This window comes from Zalophus californianus, chromosome 14, assembly GCF_009762305.2.
Source record: "Zalophus californianus isolate mZalCal1 chromosome 14, mZalCal1.pri.v2, whole genome shotgun sequence".
In the NCBI taxonomy this organism is placed as follows: domain Eukaryota; kingdom Metazoa; phylum Chordata; class Mammalia; order Carnivora; family Otariidae; genus Zalophus; species Zalophus californianus.
The window spans coordinates 11,147,844-11,173,483 of record NC_045608.1 but is presented as its reverse complement, the minus strand read 5'-3'; the positions used below and the strand labels follow the sequence as shown (position 1 = coordinate 11,173,483).

The 25,640-nt window shown below is 58.3% G+C and overlaps 1 protein-coding gene across 4 annotated transcripts in view; it reads left to right on the top strand.

The window, feature by feature from the left end:
* RBM19 (RNA binding motif protein 19) overlaps window positions 1-25,640 on the top strand; it is a 146,892-nt gene that overhangs the window by 79,538 nt on the left and 41,714 nt on the right. For all 4 annotated transcript variants that reach the window (XR_003516884.2, XR_003516885.2, XM_027575960.2 and 1 more), the window contains exons 22-23: window positions 9,999-10,104; window positions 22,942-23,062. Coding sequence is in view for 2 of the 4 variants with exons in the window: in XM_027575960.2 (XP_027431761.2) it covers window positions 9,999-10,104; window positions 22,942-23,062 (227 nt within the window). In the remaining 2 variants the exon portion in view is untranslated. The remainder of the gene's footprint in view (window positions 1-9,998; window positions 10,105-22,941; window positions 23,063-25,640) is intronic.

Genomic DNA, 25,640 nt, shown 5'->3' with positions numbered 1-25,640 from the left:
CTGAGCCTTAAAATAGGCCCATAACCCCTACCTCACAGGATTGCTGGGGATGGCATGAAGTTATACATGGGAAGTACTTATATACAATGCCCGGCCCATTGTGTGCCTTCAAAGGGTGTGACACTCCAAAACAGGCCTGTGACAGTCAGTTGGAGGAGCAGGAGAAAAACCTTAGAATTTATGTTTTATCTTATCCTTTCAGATGGCCTAATTTTTAAATATTTTATGGTGTACGTATACAGTGAAACAGCAGTACATAAGCACGTTTACAAATTAAAAGCGTACATATATTCAGGATGAATGCTCATAACTCTTTTACTGAGAATGTGCATCAAACCCAGGATTAAAAATATTGAAAACCACAGGCTTATCAGTCACTGAGAAAAAAGGCTGTGCCCTGTGGAGGGCAGAGCATGCCTGGCCCGCTGTTCTTTCCCAGCACAGAGCTCAATGTCTATACTCAGGACACATTCAGGAAATAGTTACCCAGTGAATGAAGGTCCTGTAGTATCTGAAGGACGAGGCACGTTTGGATTCCTTCCATGCCTCAAATCCAGGTCCAGGTCCTGGAGGATGATGAGCAGTGATTCCTTTGGTGGATGTGTAGCCATAAGCGGTCCACCCCTGGAGTAGATGCCATAGAGCAAAACGCATTGGCGAGACCCTCTGTGTCTCACGGAGCTTAGAATTCCAGAGAGGCCACATCGTGCGAACCCAGGCCAGCTGGGGGGCGCCGCTGGGCTGCAGGTGGCCAGGAGAGACCCAGTCCTGGCTAACAAGGAGGTGAGGAAATTTCATCACTTTGGAAGTAGGGCAGCCCTTCTGATCTCCTGGAACCAAACCAGAATGGGAACTTGGATGTGGAGGTGATGGACAGGCAGCCCACAGGCTGTGTCTGTTGTATTTGGCGACACAGTGTTCAGAATGTTTTGACTGTGTTACCAATATTTGGAAATCGCATTTCTCTAAAGCATCTGGAGTGCAGGATGGTTTAGAAGAAAGAGAAGATCTGCCAGTCCGGGGCCCGGGTGTCCCACTGGCCATCCAGAATGGGGCTGAGTGGTCCATGCCCCCTTCTGGTGGAGCCGGGGCCCTGAGCCTAGAGCAGGTTCCCACTCCTCTCGCGTGTTCCCGCATGTGCATGTGAGCACATGCTCTCCCCCAACAGTCCTGCCTGGAAACGACTCTGCCAGGGTCACCCAGCTGGCGAGGGCAGAGTCAGGCCGGAAGATCCCATCCCTTGGGGCCATGTGCCCTCCTTGCGGAAGCCTCTGGAAAAAGAGTGTAGGCCCCCTCTGGAATGTGGGCCCCGACTCTGATTCAGAGATACCATTTAACTGCTCGTCCCCAGGAGTCCTCATCTAGAAAACGAGAGGGTCACGCTTGCCTGGAAAGGACCCCATGAAAGGCTATTGAGAAAAGCTAAATGCTGTCCTCTGCTCTTCCTTTCTCACTTTCTTGGAAGCCAGGCGATTTTTCAGCCTCCAAGAGGCCAAAGTGAAAGGGAGGATTGCCCTGATGGAGACAAGGTAACCTTTCTACATCCGGCTCTCACAGCGATGAGTGGTGAGTAATTGGAAAAGTTCAGTCTAAAAGCCACCCTTTAAAAAGAGAGCGAGAGAGAACAAAAGAAGAAGTCGCATGCCCAAATTGGTCTCGGTTAAATGTCTCCGAGAGCCAGTGCCCGAATAGGCTCCAGTCCGCGGTCTACACACGCTCCCTCTAGGGGAGCACACAACTGGCTGTGGCAGGCCAACCACGGCCAGGCTCCCCGCCCGTGTCCGCACCTTGGCCGAGGCTGTCTGGAGGGAACCGTGTCTTCTCTTACCCCGCGAGGCTCGATTGCGAACTTCATTGTCTGGATCCTAGACCCCTGGTAAATCCTGGGCCCCATGTTTGCTTGCTGCAGTGTATGCACTGCAGTCGAAGGGATGGATGTGGGTGCCTTGGAGGTAACAGCTTCCCTGGGGGCCACACACTCCCGTAATCACCTGTGGTACATGAAGGCGCATCCTCAGGACCGAAGAACCGGGTGTTCCGCCCCCCAAATGTGACTTTGTGGCCCCAGTAGCATATGGGTGGTCAGGATAGGGACCTGGCACTCCGGCAGGACCCTGAAGGCCGAACGTATGACTGAATTGAGAGTACGTGCTGGGCACAGGCCTGGACTCCTCGGACGCAACAGGGGCTAAGGACCAGGCCATTGTGGAGTGTTCGTTCTGTTTCTCGAACAGGGAAGGGAGAGACAAGTAAACAAGCCATTTCCGACAGTGCTCAGATGTGACAGAGTGGCTGGTGGGGTAGGGAACCACATTAAATACAATGGCCTCTTTGGAAAGGTGGCGTCTGAGCTGAGATCAAATGACAGGAAGGAGTTGATTGTGGGCACATCTAGGTAAGGAGGAGAGGTCCAGGTCATGAGAAGAGTAGGGTCAAAGGTCCTGAGGCAGGCATAAGTTTGGGGTTTTCGGGAGCAGGAGGAAAGCCAGTGTTGTTGGATTAGCCTCCTTCTCCCTGTGTGAGGTTGAAGGGTTGGACAAGGCTGCCTTGACCGAAGGCTTTGGTTTGGACGCATCGCAGAAGTGGGATGTTGGGGTGTTGGGGCCTGTGCCCAGGCCTCTCTGTACTGCAGAAATCACCTATCATAGACGGGGGATGGATTTGTCTCGTCGGCCTGTCTCTCTCTCCTTGCTTCAGTTGGGGGGGGCCCTTCTCCACATGGGGACTGTTAGGGAGGCCTCAAGACGGGACACCAGGCCAAGCAGCTGCCCACCTGCCACGTTCATTCCCCAGCAGGAATGACTGGTGAGCCCGTGAGTCCATGGGCGGACCCTTCTTTAGGACGGTGGGCACAGAGGGGAGAGATCAGGAGCCCTGAGCTGTGGCTCCCAATCGGCTGGGTTAAGAGGTTTGATTGCAGAGTCCTCTCGTGTCTGCAGGGCAGAGGGGGCCCCCCTGCCTGCCCGCCAGGCGTGTCCCCATCTGACCCACTGTTGCCTCCCTCCCAGCACCTAGGACACAGGGAACCTTGGGCTGGTTGTTGCTGAGCAAGACAGGGCTTGTAAATGCTGAGTGATCAGAGGCACAAGGGGACGGGCTGCCCACTTGGACCCCTGCTCAGCTCGTTGCCACCTGTGGGACCTTGGACAGGACACCCCACCCCCATGGTACATAAGAACTTGCTGAGTGACCTTGGAGAAATCACATGACTTCCCTGAGACTCATTCTCTGCACTGACAAAATGGGAATGGCAGTGCCTAGCTCCTAAGACTGTTGTGGGATCATGTACAGCAGATGCTCCACATGCTGGGGGGCCCAAGCCTGGAAGTCCCAGGGGGACGGACGGATATGCTATCTGTGTCGGAAAATTGGTGCTGGTGGTGGGGGTGTATTTGAAAAGCTTTTTTTTGCCAAGAGATTTAGCTCTTTCTTCTTACCTCCAGAAGGAAAAGAAGCCTGGGGTTTATTCTTACCCCAGACCACCCCTTCATCTTGTTGAGACCACACTGTTGTCTGACTCTGGGTCCCTTGGGGGACAACTGAGATTCCCCCCACCCCCCAGCAGTGCATTGAGCGCAGGTGGAAGAGAAGGCGTGCCAACAAGCTTCCCCACGTGACTCGGCACTTCTGCTGCGCTGCTGGCTCCTCCGGCAAACCCAAATAGGAGAGTGATAAGGACTTAGGTCCTGGGAGCAGAGGGGCCGAGGCGCTTCAAGGTGTGCCTGACCCCTACTTGGTGTCAGCGTACAGGTCCGAGGGGCAGGCCAGCCTCCCAGTCAGCTCATCAAGCCCCAGAAGCCAGGCATCAGAGCAGATGCACAACGGTCGAGTTCTGCATCTCGGGAGGGCCCTCTGTGCCTCGCCCTCACTTCTCTCACTCCTTTCTCCTGATCCCATCGCTTCAGACAAGGAGCAGAGAGAGGGGAGGATTCATCCCTTTTCAGGAGCAGAGCCCAAACCCCAGCAGCTGCCAGCCAGGGCTGGAGTCCAGTTGGGGGGTGCGCAGCGTGTGCGGAGGGAGGAGATCGGTGGACGGACGGACGGACACACACACACACACACACACACACACACACACACACAGGTCTGGGGGGTGCACAGCATGTGCAGAGGGAGGAGATCGGTGGACGGACGGACGGACGGACACACGCACACACACACACACACACTGTGTCTGCGTTCAGGCCTGTGTGATGGACGGGGACACACACACACACACACACACACACTGTGTCTGCATTCAGGCCTGTGTGACGGACGGGGACACACACACACATACACACACTGTGTCTGCGTTCAGGCCTGTGTGACGGATGGGGACACACACACACACACACACACACACACACTGTGTCTGCGTTCAGGCCTGTGTGACGGACGGGGACACACACACACACACACACACACTGTCTGCGTTCAGGCCTGTGTGACGGACGGGGACACACACACACACACACACACACACACACACAGGTCTGGGGGGTGCACAGCGTGTGCAGAGGGAGGAGATCGGTGGACGGACGGACGGACACACACACACACACACACACACACACACACTGTGTCTGCGTTCAGGTCTGGGGGGTGTGCAGCGTGTGCGGAGGGAGGAGATCGGTGGACGGACGGACACACACACACACACACACTGTGTCTGCGTTCAGGCCTGTGTGATGGACGGGGACACACACACACACACACACACTGTCTGCGTTCAGGCCTGTGTGACGGACGGACACACACACACACACACACACTGTCTGCGTTCAGGCCTGTGTGATGGACGGGGACACACACACACACACACACACACACTGTGTCTGCGTTCAGGCCTGTGTGACGGACGGGGACACACACACACACACACACACTGTGTCTGCGTTCAGGCCTGTGTGACGGATGGGGACACACACACACACACACACACACTGTGTCTGCGTTCAGGCCTGTGTGACGGACGGGGACACACACACACACACACTGTGTCTGCGTTCAGGCCTGTGTGACGGACGGGGACACACACACACACACACACTGTGTCTGCGTTCAGGCCTGTGTGACGGACGGGGACACACACACACACACACACACACACTGTGTCTGCGTTCAGGCCTGTGTGACGGACGGGGACACACACACACACACACCACACACACTGTGTCTGCGTTCAGGCCTGTGTGACGGACGGGGACACACACACACACACACACACACACTGTGTCTGCGTTCAGGCCTGTGTGACGGATGGGGACACACACACACACACACACACACACACTGTGCGTTCAGGCCTGTGTGACGGACGGGGACACACACACACACACACACACACCACACACACTGTGTGCGTTCAGGCCTGTGTGACGGACGGGGACACACACACACACACACACACACACACACACTGTGTCTGCGTTCAGGCCTGTGTGACGGACGGGGACACACACACACACACACACACACACACACACTGTGTCTGCGTTCAGGCCTGTGTGACGGACGGGGACACACACACACACACACACACACACACACTGTGTCTGCGTTCAGGCCTGTGTGACGGACGGGGACACACACACACACACACACACACACACTGTGTCTGCGTTCAGGCCTGTGTGACGGACGGGGACACACACACCACACACACACACACACACACTGTGTCTGCGTTCAGGCCTGTGTGACGGATGGGGACACACACACACACACACACACACACTGTGTCTGCGTTCACACACACACACACACACACACACACTGTGTCTGCGTTCACACACACACACACACACACACACACACACACACACACACTGTGTCTGCGTTCAGGCCTGTGTACAGACATGATTTGCATGCCCAGACCTGTTTGAGGGCTGGGCATAATTGGCTCGCCTTGCTCAACACCTCACACCCCCCCCACCTCTCCCTCCCCTCTCTTCCTCCCACCCCTACACACCTCGGAAGGAATTAGAAACGTGACAACAAACTCCAGGTGTGGAAAAGCCACCGGTCTGCCGGCAGTCACGTGCTCTGGGTGCGGCCGAGGGGGTGGGGCTGCGGCATGGGGCAGTAATTGGTGAACCCAAGGTGAATGAAGTAATTGGAAAAGTGAGGTGTGAGTTTGTTATGAAGTGTGAGCGTGGTGGGGGAGGGAAAGAGGGCCATGTTTAAAAGCCCGGTATGTCCTCTTTATTCACAGCTTCTGATACAGTAATTGCTATTTTGTGGTTTCTATTATCTACACAGTGGGGAGCGCACGCAGCTCCTTCCCCGAGCGGCAGGGTCTGGGCTGGGGGGGGAGCTCCTGGGTGCCCCGCGATTTCCCTCCCTCTCTGGTCCCTGGTGGTCCTGCCAGGCCTCCCCCAGAGACAAGGGTACATGCAGAACTTCCTTCAAAAGCCACTCTTAAAAATGGCTCCGTGGACCTTCCTGTCCGATAAGAACCTTAATAATGGCTGGTATTTATCGCTTATCTCTAAGGAGCTAAAGGTACTTCATCGATTCCCCCCCCCAACCTTTTCTTTTTTTCTTTTTAATTCTCTTTCGATATCACTCCAAGATCATTAGTACCAGCCTTACATTATCCCGCACAGTTACACAAGCAGCCGGGGCCGGCTGCCTTCCCAGCATTGTTCTTGGGCCGGAGAAGTGGCAGCCGGGAGAAAGCGCGTCCCGGGGGACGTGGCTGGGTCCCCTGGCCACTCTGGCCTCCGGTTTTCTCACCTGGGAGAATAGAGGCAGTCACCCTACTGTCCCCACAGTTGTTATACCTGGAAACGGTGTATTTAAAAAAGGCTTAGCACCTCACAGGCACCCGGTCATCAGTGGCTGGGGTCATGGCAGCAATCATGGTGTCTTGAAGCCTCGCCCGTTCATCTCAGGGCTTCCTAGACATCAGGAAGTTCCTTCTAAGATCTAACCCTAATCTTGCAGCTGCTCCTTAAGTCCAGCTCTCTCTTGTGCTGTTCTCAGAAGAAAGGGGGAGACATGCTCATCAGGACCGTTTCCTTGGTCCCCTTGAAGAATAACAGGATTTCTGAAGCCACTAGAGTCTTTGGACCCAGTATTCTGTGCCTTATAGATGGGGGCTGCGACCTCCCTCAGGCCCCCCAGCTGCCTGGGACAGGAGCCCCTGATCTGTGCACGCGTTCCCTCGTGGGTCCAGGACACCCCTCTGCTGTGGCCCCCCTACGAAGCTCGGAGATGCCACTTCTCCGGGCCACATCAGCACACCACCTTCAGCCTCTCCTCATCAGCTTTTTTCTCCACCTTTTAATTATTTTCCTTGCCTTTCTCCGGACCCTTAGCTGCTTGCCATGCATAGGGCATCTGCAGCTTGCAGTGCGCTGCAGAGGGAAGAATTAACCTCAGCCATTTCTCTCCCCCTCCCTCTCTCATGCACACACACAGGCTAACTCACCAGAAATTAGACAAGGCAATGAAGAAATCTGGGCAGAGCCCAGTGGGACCATCAAGGGATAGGATCGGAATCTGTGCGGGCAGAGGCAGGTGGTTTACACGTGGCGGGAGCGGAGGGAACTGGGACTCAGTCACCCCCTCTTGCCCTGGGGTCTTGGGTAAGTCACTGGATCCCTCGGAGTCCAAGCAGGCCATTCCCAGTCACCCCACACTGGCTTCACGCCCGATGGGGCCCTGCCTCCGAAAGAGAACCCCAGTCCCGAAAGTGGCCAGTCCCCATGTGGGTAATTGAAGGATCAATGAAACATTACCGTGGAAAGAGAGCTCCTGCTTACCATCAGACCCACCCAGACTCACATCTGGAACCGCTGCCTCCCTGAGCTCAGTCTGCCCATCCGTGAAATGGGGATGGCAAGACTACTAACGAACATTTGTGCTGTTGGTACATACCCCATGGCCTGTGTCGCGTCCTACTCAACACAGCCCTCTGGGTGTTAGTGGTAAGGTACCAGTGGTCACTACCGTGTACTGGTTTGTTCCAAAATGCCACCAGACGTCCCTTCTGGGCCAGGCACTGGGCTCCTTGCTGCAGATACCCTGATGAGCAAGATAGATGTGGTTTCTGCTGTTGCAGAGCTGAGCTCCAGCCTCAGGGGAAGGCGGAGAGCGCCCAGGTGTCTACATCATGGTGCCCTGGTTGAGAAGCACGGTGAGCCCTGACAGCTGGGGGGGCGGGGGGCCGTTCAGCCCAGCCCTGGGGGGATGAGCAAAGGCTGCTTGGAGTTGAAGCAGTGGTGAAGCCAAGGCCTGCAAGAGCCTGGAGCCTGGGGCAGGGTTGTCCGCACCCTTGTCCGTACCGCACCCAGCATGGCCTGGGTACGTGGGAGGTGCTGGCTAAGGCCTTCTCTTACTAGTCTGAGTCTGACCACTGTCGCACTTGGGTCCTCATGGCCATCAGATGCACCATCCCTGCGGTCCCTACGTTTGTCTGAAGAACTTGGAGCCAAAGGACCGTTTATCTGAATGAGCCTATGAGAAAACTCATCTGGCCACTGCCCTCCCTGGCCGAGGCTCTGGGGCTCCCACGCAGGAAGAGAGGCAGTGCCTGTCATGGGATGCTTCGGCCTTTAGGTGGCAGAATAAAGCAGGGTTTGCAGGCCCCACTCCTCAGGCCCTCCCACCTCACCTTCTTGCTTGTCCCCACCTGCCCAGCCTCTGGGCCCCAACCACACCCCCTCGAGCCCCCTCCGGTTGAGCTAGAGCCTCAGCCAGGCCTGGAAGACTGACAGGGCTCCGAGGCCTACCCCCTCCAGCCCCTCCCCTCCCCGGGAGGCTGGCCTTGTCGCCAGCCTTGGTGGGGAGCTGCTGGGGGAGCTCGGAGGAGACGTGCAGATTCATTTTGAGGATTCATAATGCCGCATTTACACACCATCCTGCCTTCAGAAATTGGGCTGGCAGATGCCTGGTCATGCTGGCAGGGCTGCGGGTTAACGCCTCGGATTTAGCTTATATCATTTCACGAGAGCTTATGGCCTTTACTGTGTTTTTACCCAATCGGTCTTTGGCCCTGAAGCATCCTAGGCCATTGAGTGTATGTGCCGTGTGCCTAGCCACCCACAAGTGTGTGTAGATTTTCAAATAAAATAACACCTCTTCAGATGCCGTACACATTAAATATTTATCGGTGGCAATTTGTGCATATATATTTGATAAATGGCCATCGGGATAGGGTTGGGGTGGGGGAATGAGACAGGAGAGCCAGAGAGGCCTGATCCTTTTGTCTGGGAATTTCTCGAACATTTATCTGGGAGGAGAGGGTTGGGGGAGGGCAGGGGATGGTCCAAGCTGTGTTTACCTGTTTGATCCCTGTCAGGGGGAGCCAAGCCATTTTCTTCTCCAGAGCTTTGCCTGACTTGGGCTTAGCAGATATCAAAACTAAAGCCCGGAGGTAGGGGACGTGGGGCTTAGAAGGGAGTAGCTGTGTGTCATTCCAGCACTGAGCACTGAAGAAACATCCCGGGGCCCGGGCCCGGGGCCGGGGGCAGAGGCTCATCCTGCTCGCTCCACGCAGGCTTGCTGTGTGCTCAGCTCAGCCGTGCAGGCGGATTCAGGTCAGGAGACCCTGCTGACTCCGAGTCCGGATCCCTGGCCTGAGCACACAAGCAGCCCTGTGCCCTGGCCACGCGTGTGCAGGGCTGCGTGCCCCTGCCAGATAGCCCCACAGGCAAGGGGAGGCTGAGTGTGCCAGCCTGTCAGAGAGGAACCAAAAATTCTCCATCAGCATCTCCAACCCCGGTCATCGCTCCCCACCCACCGTGATGGCCAGGATCTGAAAGGAGAGAAGGCCAGTCATGCCCCGGAGCATGTGATAGCCAGTGGGAAGGCAACACTGTGTGTGTGTGTGTGTGTGTGTGTGTGTGTGTGTGTACACACACACGTGCCCACGTGCCCCCGCAAGTACTTCTCTTTTCTAACCAGAAAGGATTCATGTGTGAGAGTTGGTCCTGCCCTCCCACACACGTACGCCAGCCCCTTTGCAGGCCTCTATTCTTAAACTGCTGTGTTTTGCCTTTTGTTTGTAGCACCTTCGGGGAGCTGAAGACCGTCCGCTTGCCGAAGAAGATGACCGGGACAGGCACACACAGAGGGTTCGGCTTCGTGGACTTCCTCACGAAGCAGGACGCGAAGGTAAGACCGAGCCCTCCCCGGCCTACCCTGTCTGTCCTCTGGGCCCTTAGTAGGAGAAGCAGCTAAACCTCTTAACGGATGAGGGCGTGTCGCTGCCCCGTGGGGTTCTCCTGCTTTCTCCCTGACCCTGCTAATTTGTGCAACTCCCTCAGAAGAAAAGGCCCTGGGTTTTGTGTTTGGAGGAGGGCAAGTTCCGTGTCCCCTGCCCTCCCTGCCCACCCCCCCCCCTGACGTGACATCCACAGGAACCTGGGATACAAGGTAGGGAGGCCGGTGGGTTTCCCGGGCCTCCCCAGCTCAGACAGAGCTCCCCGGTCGTGAGCACCCTGAGGCGGGCAGCGTGGGAGACGCCGTGCAGCATGGCAGGGGCTGGGGGCCAGCGCTTCGGGAAGGAGACGTGGCCAGCGGGACACACATTTTCCCACTTGTGGCTGGGGCCTCTCAGTTGTGTTGGTTATAGGTGAGGTCAGCCCAGGCAGGTGTATACGCACAGGTACAGAATTTCCCAGGCTCCTTGGAGACACAGCACCTTTCATTCTGGAATCAAGGAGGCCTCTCAGGATTTGGGCTCAGTGCAGCACAGGGGGAGGGGGGAGTCCAGTGGGTGCGGGGCCCAGCCCAGCAGCAGAGACGGTGTGGTCGGGGGTCCAGCTATGTCTGGGGGCTCCGTCATGAGCCTGTGTGTTTCCCGTCTGCTGGCCTCATCTTTCCTCAAGGGTACGGTGAAGCAACGGGCGGGATCCCCTCCACGTCACACGAGGCGGCCTTCTGCAGAGCAGGGGGTGTGTGTTAGAATCCCACCCGTTGGCCTTCAGCGAGCTGCCGTTGCCAGAGGCCCAGTGGGCGGAGCGGAAGGTGACATCTCAGGGACACAGCTGCAGCCTTTGTGGGTCCTGGGAACACGCGCAGGCACAGAGGGCACTCCTGGGACCTCGGGGAGCCTTGCCAGCCACCTTTGTCTCAGCGTCTTGAACTCAAGTGCCTGTTTTGTTGACACGTGGCCGCGTTTGTCCGGACATCTGCTCCCCTTTCTTCTCAGCTGGCAGTCTTTCCCTTTGCCTCCTGTGCGTGGCAGCAGGGGCGGCACCCCCTGCGCGCAACAGGCCCTGCCTGGCCCTGGTTCCCGTCAGCGGGGCAGGCACCTTTGGGGGACCCGCGTTGGCTCGGAGGGAAGCCTCGGAGGGCAGCCGTCCAGAGCGCCCTCCTGCCGGCCACTTGGCCTCCCGAGCCTGCCCTGCACCTCAGGTTCCTCAGCTGTAAGACAGCAAGGGGTACAGAACCGTTGTTTGCTCACAGGGGTCCTGCATCAGGTTGTGAGCAGGGGAGAACAGGAGGGGGGAGCCACCCCCCGCCCCAGAGAGCTGCCTCTTCCGAGGGGGCTCGTTGGGCCGCCTGAGTCAGAATCCTAGCTGTGCCGCTATCCGCTGTGTGACCTTGGGCACGCGCCTTACTTTCTGTGTGCCTCGGTTTCCCCCTGTGTGAGACGGTGATAGGGTTTTCTTCATTTGGGTTGTCGCGGGGTTGGGATGGGGTGGTGTTCTTAGGATGGTGCTGGCCCTGGGAGCCCCGTCTGTTAGCTGTGATGAGGAGGAAGGTGGTGACACTGGTGACAAGGGCGCTGGTCTAAGAAGGAGGAGGGATGGGGCAGAGCAGAGCAAAGAGCCATCCAAGCCCTGCAACCGGAAGGCACCCGTCTTCCACACAGCGGCCTCTCTCCAGGGCAGAGGTTGCTGTCAGAACTGACGTGGCTCTTGGTGCCGGAGGGTCAGACCAGGCCATGGGCTCCCGGCCTCCAGTTCCAGGCACTGCATTGCGGGGACGCGGTCAGGGCGGTTGTGTCCTCTGAGATCCCAGGGACAGAAGGGGCCCCTCGGGTAGACAGGGCGGAGCGAGTGGCCAGCTGGGCAGCTCATGGCACCAGAGCCAGGCTGCAGAGGATGTTTCCGAAGGCCGGCCAGCCAGCACAGCCCTCTGGTGATTTATGCAGGTCACTCCTCTCGCTTCACCCCTTCCCCGCCTGCCTTCCATTCTGGGCTCCGGGAGAAGAAAGGGCAGCCGAGGACAGGGAGGACTCAACTCACAGCCCCTCCAGCTTTGGCCCCTCCTGCCCCTCAGCTCTGACAGGTGGCCGGCCAGGCTCTGGGGCCACTTCTGGCCCCGGCATCCCCCCACCCCTGCAGCAGCTCTCCCCTGTGGCTGCCACCCTACGAGCTGGCCCTCACCAAAGTGTGAACCCACCGGCAGCGCGTCCTCCCTGCACACATCCCTTTGCTCTTTTCGCCTCCCGGGGAAGCTGCTTCTCCCTCTCCTTCTCCGTGTCTGTCTGAAGAACTTTATTGTCTTCCGAGTGGCACGTTTAGCGCCCGCCGCTGACCCAGAGAGCCGTGTGCGCTGCATGCTGGTGAATAGAATTCTGACTACTGTATGTGTTGAGCCAGCACGAGGGTGGCTGTGAGTCTGAAGACGGAGCACGAGGCCATGAGGAGACACTGAGTAGAACACCCCAAGATCTCGGTTTACTGCCGCAGGAGGAATTTGTGGGAATGCTAGAGGAATGTGCCTGATCCCCATTCCCACGGCGGGCTTCCCATGTGTGGCTCTCCTCCTTCGGAAGCCCTTGAGGAGGGACACCTCCTTTAGAAGCCTTTTCAGGGCTTGACTGATTCCCTGACCCACGCGAATCCCTCACGGGGGGCTTCACTCCCGTTGCCTGGCAGGACGCCCTTGCGGAGATGGAGGTCGTCACTCTCGGCATCGGCAACCCTTGAACCTGGTGTTGGAGCCTCCCCCCATTCCCGGGGACCTGGGCAGTGCTCAGATGTGAGGGAGAGGGGTGAGGCAGGAGGGGTTCATGAACAGCGCACTACACAGCGATGAGTCTGGAAAGCAATGGAGGAACTAACGGTTTCCGGGTGGGGCCGGGGCCTGAACCTGGGTATGTCGGCTCCCAGCACAGTGCTCCTTCCCCAGCATCAACCAGCCCCTTCATCGGCTGTCAGAGGAGAGAATTAGGCCCCGGTTGGTCCCTAGAGGCAGCCCCTCGGCACTGCCGTCTGCTGGGGCCCTGACACGTGCCCATCTGCGCCGCCCCCGCGCCACGCACTGAGTCCTCCGACCTTTCTCCACAACACCGTGTCCCACCCCGCACATGATCAGGGACTTTGTTATATCTGTCAGGCCCCTCTGGGTCAAACGCACACCCCCAAACTGGAAAGAGATTCCTGGCATGAGGCTCCACAGAGGCTGTCGTGGCAGAGCTCGGAGTAACCAGGCAACTGATGACAATAGCCAGAGGCTCCCGCGACCGATCGTGCTGGCTTTGTATGTGACATGTACACCGCGCACGCATTGTCTCGCCCCAACCTGCAGCAGCCCCGGGAATTGGGCAGGAGATTTGCATCACTCCCTCCCCGTGGCTCCCCACGGCCGCCGAGCTCCATCCATCTGTGCAGCCGCTGCGGAGCCCCGTGGACCGATCCCCATGGACCGATCCCTGTGCACCAACGGGAAGCCCAGCCCTGGCTCCGGGGCCGAGGCACTACGCTGGAGGAGACCCGTCTCCCCTCATCACGGACTCGGGCTCAGTGAGCCGGCACATTCCCCCATCCTAGGATGCTCGTTGGCCCTGATGTCCAGGCCAGGAAGTGTCAGTCCCTCTGAAAGTGCCAGAGTTCCCTAAAACTCCAGGGGTGATGAGCTGATGCTTCTCAAAGAACCTCTCCCCTCGAGGTGGAGGGGTGTGGGACAGAGGCTGACGAGGGAAGCCTGGAAAGTCAAGGACTCGAACCGTCCCAGATGCAGTGGTCTTCCCTGGGTAGCCTGGGTCTGCACTCACATGCACGGCTCTCTCCCTGTCTCAGGCACCACATGGCTCTCTGGACCCTGATGTTTCCTTCTAGAAACATTGGCATTGATCAAAACTGTCAACTTCTCAAACCTTGTTTTCGGCAGGGAGGGTGCTAAGCATTTGCATTCGTCACTCTTCTTCCTCCCAGGACTCCAGGAGGTAAGTGGTGGGTGGCATTTGACACCTGAGGACACTGAGGCTCCAAGGGGTGAAGTCACTGGCCCTGGGGTCATGCAGCCAGGACTGGGCAGAGCCGGCCCACGTGCCGACCAGATGCCGAAGCCATGCGTCCAGGGCTTTCCCTCGCGGTCACTTGCTCACTTACACCGAGCGTCAGCCCCTCCTCTCTTCAGCACCCAGCAGAGAGAGGGGCTTGCCAATTAGAGACGTTCGGTGGGGGGGGGGGGGGGGGGCGGAGCATCTCTTGGGAGCCCGCCCAGGCTGAAATGAGCCCCCCCCGCATCCAGAGAAGGAGTGAGCACCCTAGGATCAGCCCCACCAGCACACGTGTCAGCTTTCAGACCCCCGGGCCCAACAGCAGCCTGGCCTCGGAGGGGCCCCCGGTAGCCACTGGGATTCTTTCCGCAGCCGCCACCTCCTCTCCCTTTGCCCAGAGCAGGCTGGTCCTGGAGGAGAGAAGGGAAGGGCGGCCCGGAAGGGAAAGGATGCGAAGAATGGACTCGCGGCCCGGAAACCAGAATATTAATTTTTTTCCCATGCATGCGCCTTTAATTTTTCCCTTCCCGAGCCCGCCGCGCCTTTGTACTTTTGCAGTTGCAGCTGGTTTTATTTGCCGCCGCTGCTGTTGTTTTAAAAGGTCTATTTTCACATGGAATGTTATCCAATTAGCAGAGCAATGTGTTGGCTTAAATAAACACTTGGGGGGAGCCGGCAGCGGGGAGACGTGATGGCGGCTGGTGTTGGCAGGCAGAGCTGCTCTCACCGTGGTCAACAGCGGCAGCTTTAATTGTGGGGTCGCACCGGTTAATGTGTCCCTGCCCGTTCCTCGCTTCGGCACCCTGCCGGGGGAGGGGGCGGGGGGTGGGGAGTGGACACATGCCCGCCCCCTGTGCCCCAGGGTTGGGGTGCTGTTGAGGGTTGTGTAGGGGGCCACCATCGGGCCTGGCCGCACCCATGCTGTCACCTTGCAGACTCTGCCAAAACCAGCCCTGTGGTGCACAGGGCCGACTGTGAGGGAGCCAGACACGGCCTCTCGAGGCCGGGACGGCCGCCCTGGCGCCGGGTGCCCAGTGCGGCCCACGCAGGCCTGCACTGTCTTGCCTGCCCTATAAATGATGGTCGCCGTCAGGTTATCAGTGGTGTGTGCTCAACACATGTTTGCTTAATTGAGTGTAAGGAGGGAGTAGAGCTGTCTCCGTGGGGCCTGTGGGAGCGCGGCAGGGTCCGAAGGGGCCATCACCCCGTGGAAATGAGGAGGCCATGGATGCAGACAAGGGGTGTTATATCCCCGAACCCCAGGTTACTCATCCACCCCCACGTCAGGAGTAATACCGCCCCCCGAGGCAACTGTGAAGATGAAGGGCCAGGCCCAGGCCATAGGGCACGGCACCACAGAAAGGGCGGCAGCAGAGTGGGCCGGGCCCCCAGGGTCAGGGCTGCTGCCTGGCTCTTGGATATTCTTTGTCTTCCAGACACGTTAACTACAAGCCCACTCGGGGATGGGGGTTTTGTCCCCACTTTTCCTGTTCAGGCAGGTGTGTGAGCTGCAGACCCTCATGCCCGTGGCTTATTCACAGTGTTTTTACCTCATTCCCATCGTTAGAGCCCAGGAGTAAAAGCATGTTGGAATCCTGAGCCTTGCTTTCAAGGCAGGGATTCAGGCTCAGCCAACAACATTTACAGGCTGAGAAGCCAGGTCCGGATGAGGCCCCTCTCCTCAGCCTAGCAGGGGTGCCTCCTCCATTTCCAGGGGATAAGCGTGCCGTGAGGTACCCCTCTGCTCACCCCGTCCCTCCCTCCAGGCCTCTGCCCCCAGGGGAAGATCAGCTTCCAGAGTTTTCATTCAGATTTATCAGGCAGTCAGTCCACGTTACCCAGGAGAGCTGACCAGCCCAGTGGAGTTGGATGACTTTCTCCCCTCCAGGAGCACTACTCATAACTTTGGAAAAGCTATACTACCAAGGGCATCAGCAGGGACCAGGACTCAGGCCCTTACCGTGTGCCCGGCAGTGGGGTAAATGAATTGTTGCCATCTTATTTATTCTTCCTGCAGCCGCAGGAGGTCAGAGTGCCCCCACTTCACAGCGAGAAAGTGGAGACCCAGAGACATGCCACCTCAGGTCACAAAGCCGGAAGGCAGCTGGGCCACGCTGTGGGCCCCACTTGGAGCCCAAGGCCATTAGCAGGCGGCACTGCCTCTTTGCCTGGTCCCTTCTGACCGTTGGTGACCTGACATTGGTTCTCTTCTCCCGGTGGCTCCTTTATCTCTCCAGAGGTCAGAGGTAGTGCCTCACCTTTATGTCCCCCACCGTAGTGTTGGCTCATGGTGGGTGCTCCAGGGATGTCGAGCTGAACTGGATAGAGCTGCACAGATGAACGCAGGAAGCGGAAGAGACACATCTGTTTGAGAGACGGAGTCGCCGAAGCCTGGAACGAAGGCCCCCCGGCTGTCTCTCTGAGAAACTTGTCCTCAGCTCCCCCGGTCTCCTCACTTGCAGTGGACTGAGGTGCCGAGTGGGGTACCCCGGTCCCCCAGTCCCATGCCAGGAGCCCCAGTCATCCCGGGGACCAGCTCCCGCCTGCTGGCAGGACGTGCCGAGAGCTTGCTTTGGGGATTGTGGGCACCGAGAATCAGGGACGAGAAGGTTCTGCCCCTCAGAGCTTGGATGCTGCCCAGAGAGACACCGAGCATGCCGGCCCGGCAGACCCTCCTCCCAGCAACACAGGCCCCACATTCTTCAGCCACCTCCGCAGAGAGAAGGAGCCAAGCCCCCAGCGGTCCCCGCCAGGGCCCGGAGCTCCCGCTCCTGTCACTCGGGTCCCGGGCTCCTGGGCACAGGGGGTCGCTCTTGCCGTCTTAGGTCACACTTGCTCCAGGCATCGGGGGCGCAGATGGCAGATGGCTGGGCTCAGGTTGCCGTTGTCCATGCTCAGGTGGATTTGACGTCTGCAGAGAGAGGCAGCCCTCCCACTCTGCAAGACACAGAGCAGAAGGGGCCGAGAAGGGCCTGGACTTGTAAAGACAGGAGTCCTGTCCTCAGGCCCGGGCCATGAGCCACGGGCCCACGGGCCGGGAAGTCCAGCCAAGGGCACCAAGTGGACTTTTGTTGCTGGGAGGAGGAGGTCTGTCTCCAGGGAGCGCTGCAGAAAGGTCAGGCCAGTGCTGCGCTGGCAGCCTTCCAGCGCCTTCCCTGTTCCGGAAAGACGGCTGCCAGGCCCAGTCACGGTCTAGCCCTGGTAGATTTCCTTGCGGGGTGGGGGAAGGGGGTGTTGCGGAAGAGGCAGCTGGGGGCTAGGGTTCTCGGAGCCCACAGTTGGTGGCTCAGGTCAGAGGGGATCCAAGGGTGTGATTCTGGGACAAGCCGAGCCAGGGAACCAGACGACGGCGGTAGCTAGCCTGCACTCCAGCCAGACCTGCCCACGCTGGCCTCAGTAACGCCTCAATTCTCTGAGTGGGGCCAGGCCCCAAGACCTGCGATCCGAAGTGAGAAGTCCATCTGCCCTGGGTCAAGGCAGAGGAACTTGGGGCAGCCATCTGGGTCAGCAAACAGCCTCCTCCCTGATGATCCAAGAGGGATTTATGGAGGAGTAAGTAGGGCTCAGGGACTTGCCAGGGATGCTGATGCCCCCAGGGCCTAGTGACAGTGGGAGCTGTCTGAGAGGAGCCCAGTAGGTGCTCCAGGACTACTGGCACCTCCTGATGGCTCACCCGAAACAGAAACCAGAGTGTGAGAGCCCAGTTATATGGCCCATGGGAGTCGGCTGCAAAAGCTGGGAGAATGTTCCAGAAAGGAACAGGAATAGCCCGCACTGGCCATTGGATGATGAGAGGAAGCAGCTGCAGAGAGTAGGGGCTCCCCCTTCCGTGGCAGTCTCCTCCCGGGCAAAATAATGCACACTTTGAGTTCCACTCTGGATCTTCGGGCTTCTGCAGTGACCCGAGCAGGTGGTCTGGTGGTGTGTACCCGAGTCCTGGTGGCATGGGCTGTTCCTGTCCCCTGAGGTCCCAAAGTCGTACCCGTTGGGAGCAGATCTGCCCCTCTCCATTGCTAGACGCAAGACCGTGTATGCACCAGGTCATGTCCTAATCGGAAGGCAGAGCGTCCCATGCATATGGGCAGCCGAAGACATAAGCTCCTTGTTCCTCTGTCTTTCGTGGTCTGTATCATAGGGGTGTGGAGGGACCACAGCAGGATGTTTAAGCCAGTCCTCCATCTCTGGCCAGGACCAACTTGAGTGTCCCTTCTAGGCTGCAGACCCTCGGTGAAAGAGTTCCACGGTTGGCTCCGTGAATATGGTAGCCCCCCTACCCCCTATCCACAGTTTGTTACCCACGGTCAGCCGTGGTCCAGAAGCAGGTGGCCCTCCTCCAGAGAAGGTCGGTGTAGCCTCACACGACGTCAGACGCCCACATCATGCACCTCGCTCACTCCATCTCATCACCCAGGCACGTTACCCTCTCACACCATCACACGAAGAAGGGGGAATTCAGTACAGTAGCATATTTTGAGCAAGAGCACATTCATGTAACTTTTATCACAGTTTATTGTTACAATTGTTCTAGTTTATTAGCGGTTATTTTTGTTAAATCTCTTACTGTGGTTAACTTATAAATGAAACTTTGTCATAGATATGTCCGTATAGGGAAAATTTGTATGTGGTGGGTTCCATATCGCCTGTGGGTTTGGGCATCCCAGTGGGGTCCTTGAACGTATCCCCCACAGATAAGGGGAGCGACCATGTTCCCTGGGCCACACTCTGTCCTGAGCACTGCTAGGGGCAGCGAGGAGAGAGGCCTTCCCTCCAAGGTTCAAGGCTGAGCCGAGGAGGCCGGCCCGCAGGCAGGTGTTCAGGGGGGCCGGTGCTGGGCTGGAAGCCACGCAGGCAGGGCACAGGCAGGGCAGCTGGCTTTCATCTGTGTGAGGAGAGCAGGGTGTGCCCTGGGCCACCAGCAGGTTGGCTGTGACGAGGGAGCCCTTCCGCGGCCAGAGCAGGTTACAGAGGCCCAGGGATGGAAGGTACAGGGTCTGAAGGAAGCGAGAAGGGAAGTTGACGTGTGTAGGGACCTTCGCCGGCGCCTGTTTTCCTTTCACTGAAATGGGTGAATAATGTCTGTTCTTATGAGTAGGTTGGGATCAGAAGCTTAGAGTTCCAACCCAGGAGATCCATAATCAAGGGAAGAAGGCCCTTTCATTCCAAGGGAAGAAGACAGGCAGCAGAAGCAGGATTTGGAGAGAAGCACCAGGCCAGGAGTGTCTACCTCCCCGCCTTTTCTGAGACACCCTCATTGCACCGACTCCTGGGCACCCCCAGATGAACGAGGCCCTGAGAGCTGATTTGGCAGAGGTGTGCTGTGCCTGCAGCTGAGGTTCAGAACTCCCGGGAGGAAGGTGGCGTGGGTCTCAGTAGGCACAGAGGCCGGGGAGGAAGCTGCGGGTGGGCCCCAGGCCAGAGTGCCAGGGCTGCACATTCCCCTCTGCTGTGCCTGGAACCTTCCGTGTCTTCTGCACTAGCCTGAAAGCCCCTTGAGGCCTGGGCTGTGTCCTCCTCACCCACCCCCTGCCTTCTAGGATCCCCCAAATATAACAAGCTCCCTTTAGGCTCTTTTAGTGAAATACGACTACTCTGGATCGTCCAAGGCCAGTTTTAGCCTCGAGTCACTGTCCCTGCAGCCTGCAACAGTCTGAGGCCACTGCGTTGCAACTAGCCAGGCAGCGGGCACTCAGGAAAGCGGCCTGGTCTCCTATGAACCGGAGGGGACTGGGACGAGGGAAGCTTGGTCCCTCTGTTTTTGGAGAACCACGTGCTGTGCTCCAACGCCAAATGCACGAGAGCTTTTGTGTCCCACCGAACATTGTTCCTGCTCTTTGGTGGCATAAGGGGGGCAGAGGGCATCCATAATGATAATAATAATAACGGTGCTCTAAGTGTTAGACTTCACAGGTCACGGGCTCCTCCTATCCATTTGCTGCTGCCACCACTCAAGGAAACGGGTCCCAGAGAGGTTAAGCAGCCTGCCCAAGCTCACGCAGCTTGTAAGTGGTGCAGTGGGGATTTGAACCAAAGTAGCCCAGGCCCAGAGCCCCCAGCCTTAATAGCTGTGCCACCTCACCTCTGGAGTTTGCAAAGCCCTTCCAAAGAGGAGGTGAGAATTTGGAAGGGTTGCCATCAGAGGCAAGCGAGGAAAGGGAGTGTCTAGCAACTCCTACATTGAGCCGAGCCCTCTGCAGCCTTGGTGGGGCACAGCAATGGAGAACGGGGCTCCAGGGGTTGGAAGGAAATGCCAGTCTGAAGGCTGCACGCAGAGGGAGGCCGGGGTGGGGGCACCTCACCCGAGCCCACCTCCCAGGCCCCCACTCCCTCCCTTCTCTCAGCGGCTGAGCTCCCACCAGATGCAGCCTCGTGGCCCTGCCCGCCCACCTACGTCCCCGGGACCGCAGCTCCTCGGGGACCCGGGCGCCAGGACGAATACCCGCCACACCAGACTCCCGACTGACTTCTCTCCCCATCTTAAAACCCCAGCTCCCGCAGTCAGGCTGTTTCTCTGCCGTGCCCGCTGAGAACGCATGTGTTTTAAAGCTCTGAATGGCCCATTTCGGCTCGGAGTCCAGATGCATTTTTATACCCGTATGGAAAAAATGCAGAGGCTCTGTTGGCAGTCAGAAAGAGTTTTTTAAATTAAAGTCGAAAAGAAAAAAAGGGGAAAAAAAAGTTTCCTGCACCTGGCCCTTCTCAGAAAAGTGCAGCTGAGAAGAAAGCGTTTCTGTACTTTGACCACATGTCTCATTTTAAAAAAGATGCATGTCCCACCCAACCTCCCGCCAGTGCTTTCCAGATTCAGTTGTTGGTGGAATATCCGCTGTGGGCGAGCCCCGGGGCTTGTTGCGTGTTCATCCCACAATTAGCCCATTTTACAGATGAGGAGACCGAGGCTCCCAGTGGGGCATCGGCCTTACCCAGGGTCGCCTCGACCGCCGTAACAAAGTACCACAGGCTGGGTGGCTGAAACCCAACAGAAATTGACTGTGTCACAGTTCTCAAGGCTAGGAGTCCACGATCAAAGGGGCGGGAGTTGTTGGGTCCCTGTCAAGGGAAGTCTTTTCCCCACCTCTCCCTCAGCTTCTAGTGACAGCGACATTCCTCGGCCCCTGTCTCCACAGGGCACCCACCCTGCATCTGTCTTCATGTGGCCACAGTCATAGTGGTTTAGGGGGCCCGCCTTCTCCAGGATGCCCTCACCTTCACTGGACTACACCTGCAAGGACCTATTTCCAAATCGGGTCACAACCCGAGGTACCAGGGGCATGGATTCCAACATCCATTCTTGGGGGAACATGGTCTAGCCCGTAACAGTCATGCTGAAGGCGAGGGCCAGAGGTGGATCGGTTCCGGTGTGGAGCTCTCCTGGGCATGCACTGCCTCCGCGCAGCATGGAGGAAGCAAGAGGGATGAGCCCCACGGCCCCTCTTCTCGTACCGCGGGGTGCTGACTGCAGCCCAGAAGCACAGACGAAGACGCCACCTTTAGCCACTGTTGCTTCCCGTGCTGACGGGCACCCGGGGCTGGCCCTGTCCACACCCACCACTGACCCGAGGCCTCTCTGCTGAGAGAAGGAAATTGCAGATGTGATAAGTCGGCAGTAACGGCACAACCAGGACGAGAGCTAGCATCTATTGAGCACTTACTGTGTACCCCCACACTGTTGTAGGCGCCTTCCATGTTAACTCTTTCTCATCTCCCACAGAACCCTTAGATTGGAATGCCATTAACATTCCCACTTCATAGACCAGGAAACTGAGGCCAGAGAGATTCATTAACTTACCCAAGTTCTCGAAGCAAGGAGGTACAGGACTTGCCCTGCCTAGATGCGGTGGCTCCGGGTCTAGGCGCGTGGCCTCTCTGAGCCATGGGAGAGCAGCAAGACGAGCCCCCGGGCGGTGCCACTTAGCTTGGGCTCTAGCAACGTTGAAGAGGGAGCTCGCCAGGACCGCGTGGTTCCATTCATCGGAAATGTCCAGAACAGGCAAATCCAAAGAGACAGAAAGCAGACTAGTGTTGGCCGGGGGCCGGGGGAGGGTGTGGGGCGCCCACTCCTGAGTGTGGGGTTTCTTCCGGGAGGATGATGATGAAGTGTTCTGAACTTGACACGGTGACGGCCGCACAACTCTGAATATCCTGAAAACCAGCGAACTGCGTACTTCAGATGGGATGGGTGACTTGCACAGTGTGTGGGTTACATCTCAGTAAAGCAGCCCCAAACACCAGAGAGGGGAGTAGGCAGAACTCAGACGCCAGGAGCAGTGAAGAGCCAGAGGACAGAGCTGCTGAGCCAGGAGAAGGAGCCAGCACCTGGGAAGGCGGGGGCCTTCCGGAGGCTGAAGGCAGCCTGGCCTCGGGCAGTAGAGAGAGATGGGGGACAGACTCCTCGGGCCTAGTGAAGGACAGAGCCACCAGGCAAAAGCAAGGGGCCTGGGGCCCCTGGCGGCCCAGTGGGAGGCGAACCGGCTCATGGGGTGGCCCTCCCCAGACAGGACACAGCATGGGAAAGGAGCCGGCCGCGGGCCCGGGCACCAATTACAGGCGGTTATATTGACGGCATGGTCACTTGCAGCTGTCTCCCTGGGAATGTAAGCCGCTAATTGAATAAAGTGCCCAACAGCTCCCACAACCTCGCCAGAGAGCAGGTGTCGCCAGGGCTAGAACCTGGCCTTGGAGCTTGAGGTGCCGGCAGGCGGGAGGCGGACAGGATGCAGCATCTGCGGTCGGTCTCCGCTAACTCGCAGTTCCATTTCCTGCCCTTGCTCCCCCAGAGAGCCTTCCACGCGCTGTGTCACAGCACCCACCTGTACGGCCGGAGACTGGTCCTGGAGTGGGCCGACTCGGAGGTGAGCCTGCAGGCCCTGCGGCGGAAGACGGCCGAGCACTTCCACGGTAAGCGCCGGGGCTGCCGAGAGGACTGCTGTTGGGCTGCATCGCGCGAGATGCCCTGTCTCCTTCCCTGCGTGTGCTGGGTGCCCTCCCTGTGCCCCCCAGATCTGCTCTCCACCCCCCCTTTCCCTGCTTCACACCGAGAGGCTGATCTGTGTGGACGGCTCCCGTAGCCTCCATGCCCTTTAGCTTCCGGCTGGGTCGGGTCACTGGGAGGCCTGGCAGGAGATTGGGGAGAGGCAGAGACTGGGGCCAGGAGGTTTATCCCTTCCCCATCCCACCCTCCCGGCCCCCGCCTTCCATCCTGCCAGGTGGCTGGCTGGCTGACACTGCCACCCAAAGCCATGGCTCACATCTAGTTGCCCTCTCTACCCGGCACTTTCTCTCCAGGGCCCCGTGGCCAGCCTAGGGGGTCACTCACACTGAAATCCCTGCCCTCTGCCACCTCTTTGGTGGACCCTCCTCGGTTACTCCATTTGAGGACCATCCACTCCCTGCTGGGGGCCTGATGGTCACAGGACCTGACTCCACCTCTTACACACTGGTAGCATCACGTGGCCTCGGTGATTATTCAGTCCATCCCCAGAAAATACTCAGTGAGCACCTGCTCTCTTCTGGCCCAGGGGTGAGGCTGTGACCTAGCTGGGCGGCGGGTTTGAGTGGAAGAGGCCGGATACATTACTTGAGTGGGTGGTCTAGAAAGGCCTCCCTGCAGAGGTGACGTTTGTGCCCACGAAAGGGCTGTCTGAGCAGTGGGGACCTTGAGCTTGGCACCTGGAGAAGCAGGGAGGCCGGCGTGGCTGAAACAGAGAAAGTGGAGACAGTGGGGGGCTGGCTCACAAGGGGCCTTGTCCTATCCAGCAAGTTGCTGGGGAATCAGGCAGGAGGGGATGAGGGAAAGTCCTGAGAACACCAGGCCACAGTGGGCATGTGGAAGGCGTGGCAGGTGCCCCCAACTGGCCCTCCCAGTGTGCACCTCCGCACTCGGGATATCAAGGGACCTTTGAACTTGAATCCCATTTCCATACCTCTCCCACGCATCTCAGAAGTGCGTTCACGGCCAGGCAGTAAAGGGCAGCTGCTAGCCTCCCACCCACTTAGGATCCTATTGGCTTTATGACGGCTGCCCAGGAAGTGGCCTTACCCGGCTGGGAATGCGTCTCTTCCCCCACCTGCCTGGGAAAGCCGGGCTTGGTGACTGGGGCTCCGTAGTCTCAGCCACGGCATTGGCCACAGCTGCTCTGAGGTCTCAGGTGGCAGGCTGCCTTCCTCCACCCAGGAGTCCCAGGGACAACTGGAGGGTTCACGGCTCTCGGGGGCTTTCCTGGGTGGGCCAGTTACTCCAGGCGCCTGCCACTGCTCCCCTCACCCGTCCCCACTGGGCAGCGGGGAGCCAACAGTGTCACCTGGGGCAGTCTGGGGGTGTTGGCTACAAAGCCCGTGTGGGGATGGAGCCTGGAGCCAGGACGTGATCATTTACTGTCCCAGTCAGTGGCACTCTGTTTCCGCAGTCGTGCAGCGGCTTAGGGGAACCCTCAGAGGAGGCAGCGCGTATGGGGTGGCAGTTTTCCAGTTGGGCCTCGCCGGTCTTGCTCCGGGCTAGCAAGCAGGGCTTCCCAGCAGTGTCTCAGGGATGCAAGACTGCACCCCTCTCAGGTGTGCTACGAATGCCACAGAGACAGGGACAAAAGCCTCTGGCTGTAGTTCAGCCTGCCAGACCCTTCAGAATATGCCCTTGCCCTGCCCACTCCAGGAGCCTCTTCCAGCCTAGTCCCACCAAACCTCCCCGAACGCCATGCGGTGCTCTTTGTCTTCCCATGTGTTCTTCCCTCTGCTCAGAATGCTCGGCCCTCGGGTTTTTATTAAGCAGGCAGTGCCTATGCAGCCATTAAGGCCCAGCTCAAATGACACCTCCCCCAGGAAGCCCTCCCTTTCTCTGCCCCCCTCCTTACGTATCAGTAACAGCTCCGTTCTCTGCTCTCCCAGCTCCATCCCTGTACTTCCGTGCCGTGTCATAATTTATTTCGTTATGGTTTATCCTCACCGGACTAATGCCTTTCCCTGCATGGAGACTGTGTCCTCGGGTTCCTCTCTGAGCCCCCGTGCCTGGCACAGCGTCCAGCACAGGCCGGGCCCTGCCCTCCGTCTCAGGCTGGGGAAGATACCAGCAAAGGCGCATGAACAACCAGAGAAATCAGGACTGAGTGCACAGTCCCAAGCTTACAACTCAGTAAGTCCCCAAATCCTGACGTGCCGAAAGGGAACCTGTCCGTATCAACAGCCATTGACAGGCCCAAATGCACCCTTCGGCAAATGTTTGTGTAAGGGACTCGGCCTGCTCCTCTGCACCGCCCACCCCCGGGGCCGGCGGCCTGCAGGCTCAGCAGTTCTGCCCTGCGTCGGAGAGAGCCCCCTTCAATAAATTGAGTTCCAGAGACAGCATTATTGCCTCACCCCAGCGGAAAGACTCGGCCAGGAGCGTTTCTGTGGGATCGGCTGTCTCCGAGTATCCGCTGCAGGCCGCGGCCCAAACAGGCCAGGTACGGCCACGGCAGGAATAGAGGCAGGAGCTTCCTTCCAC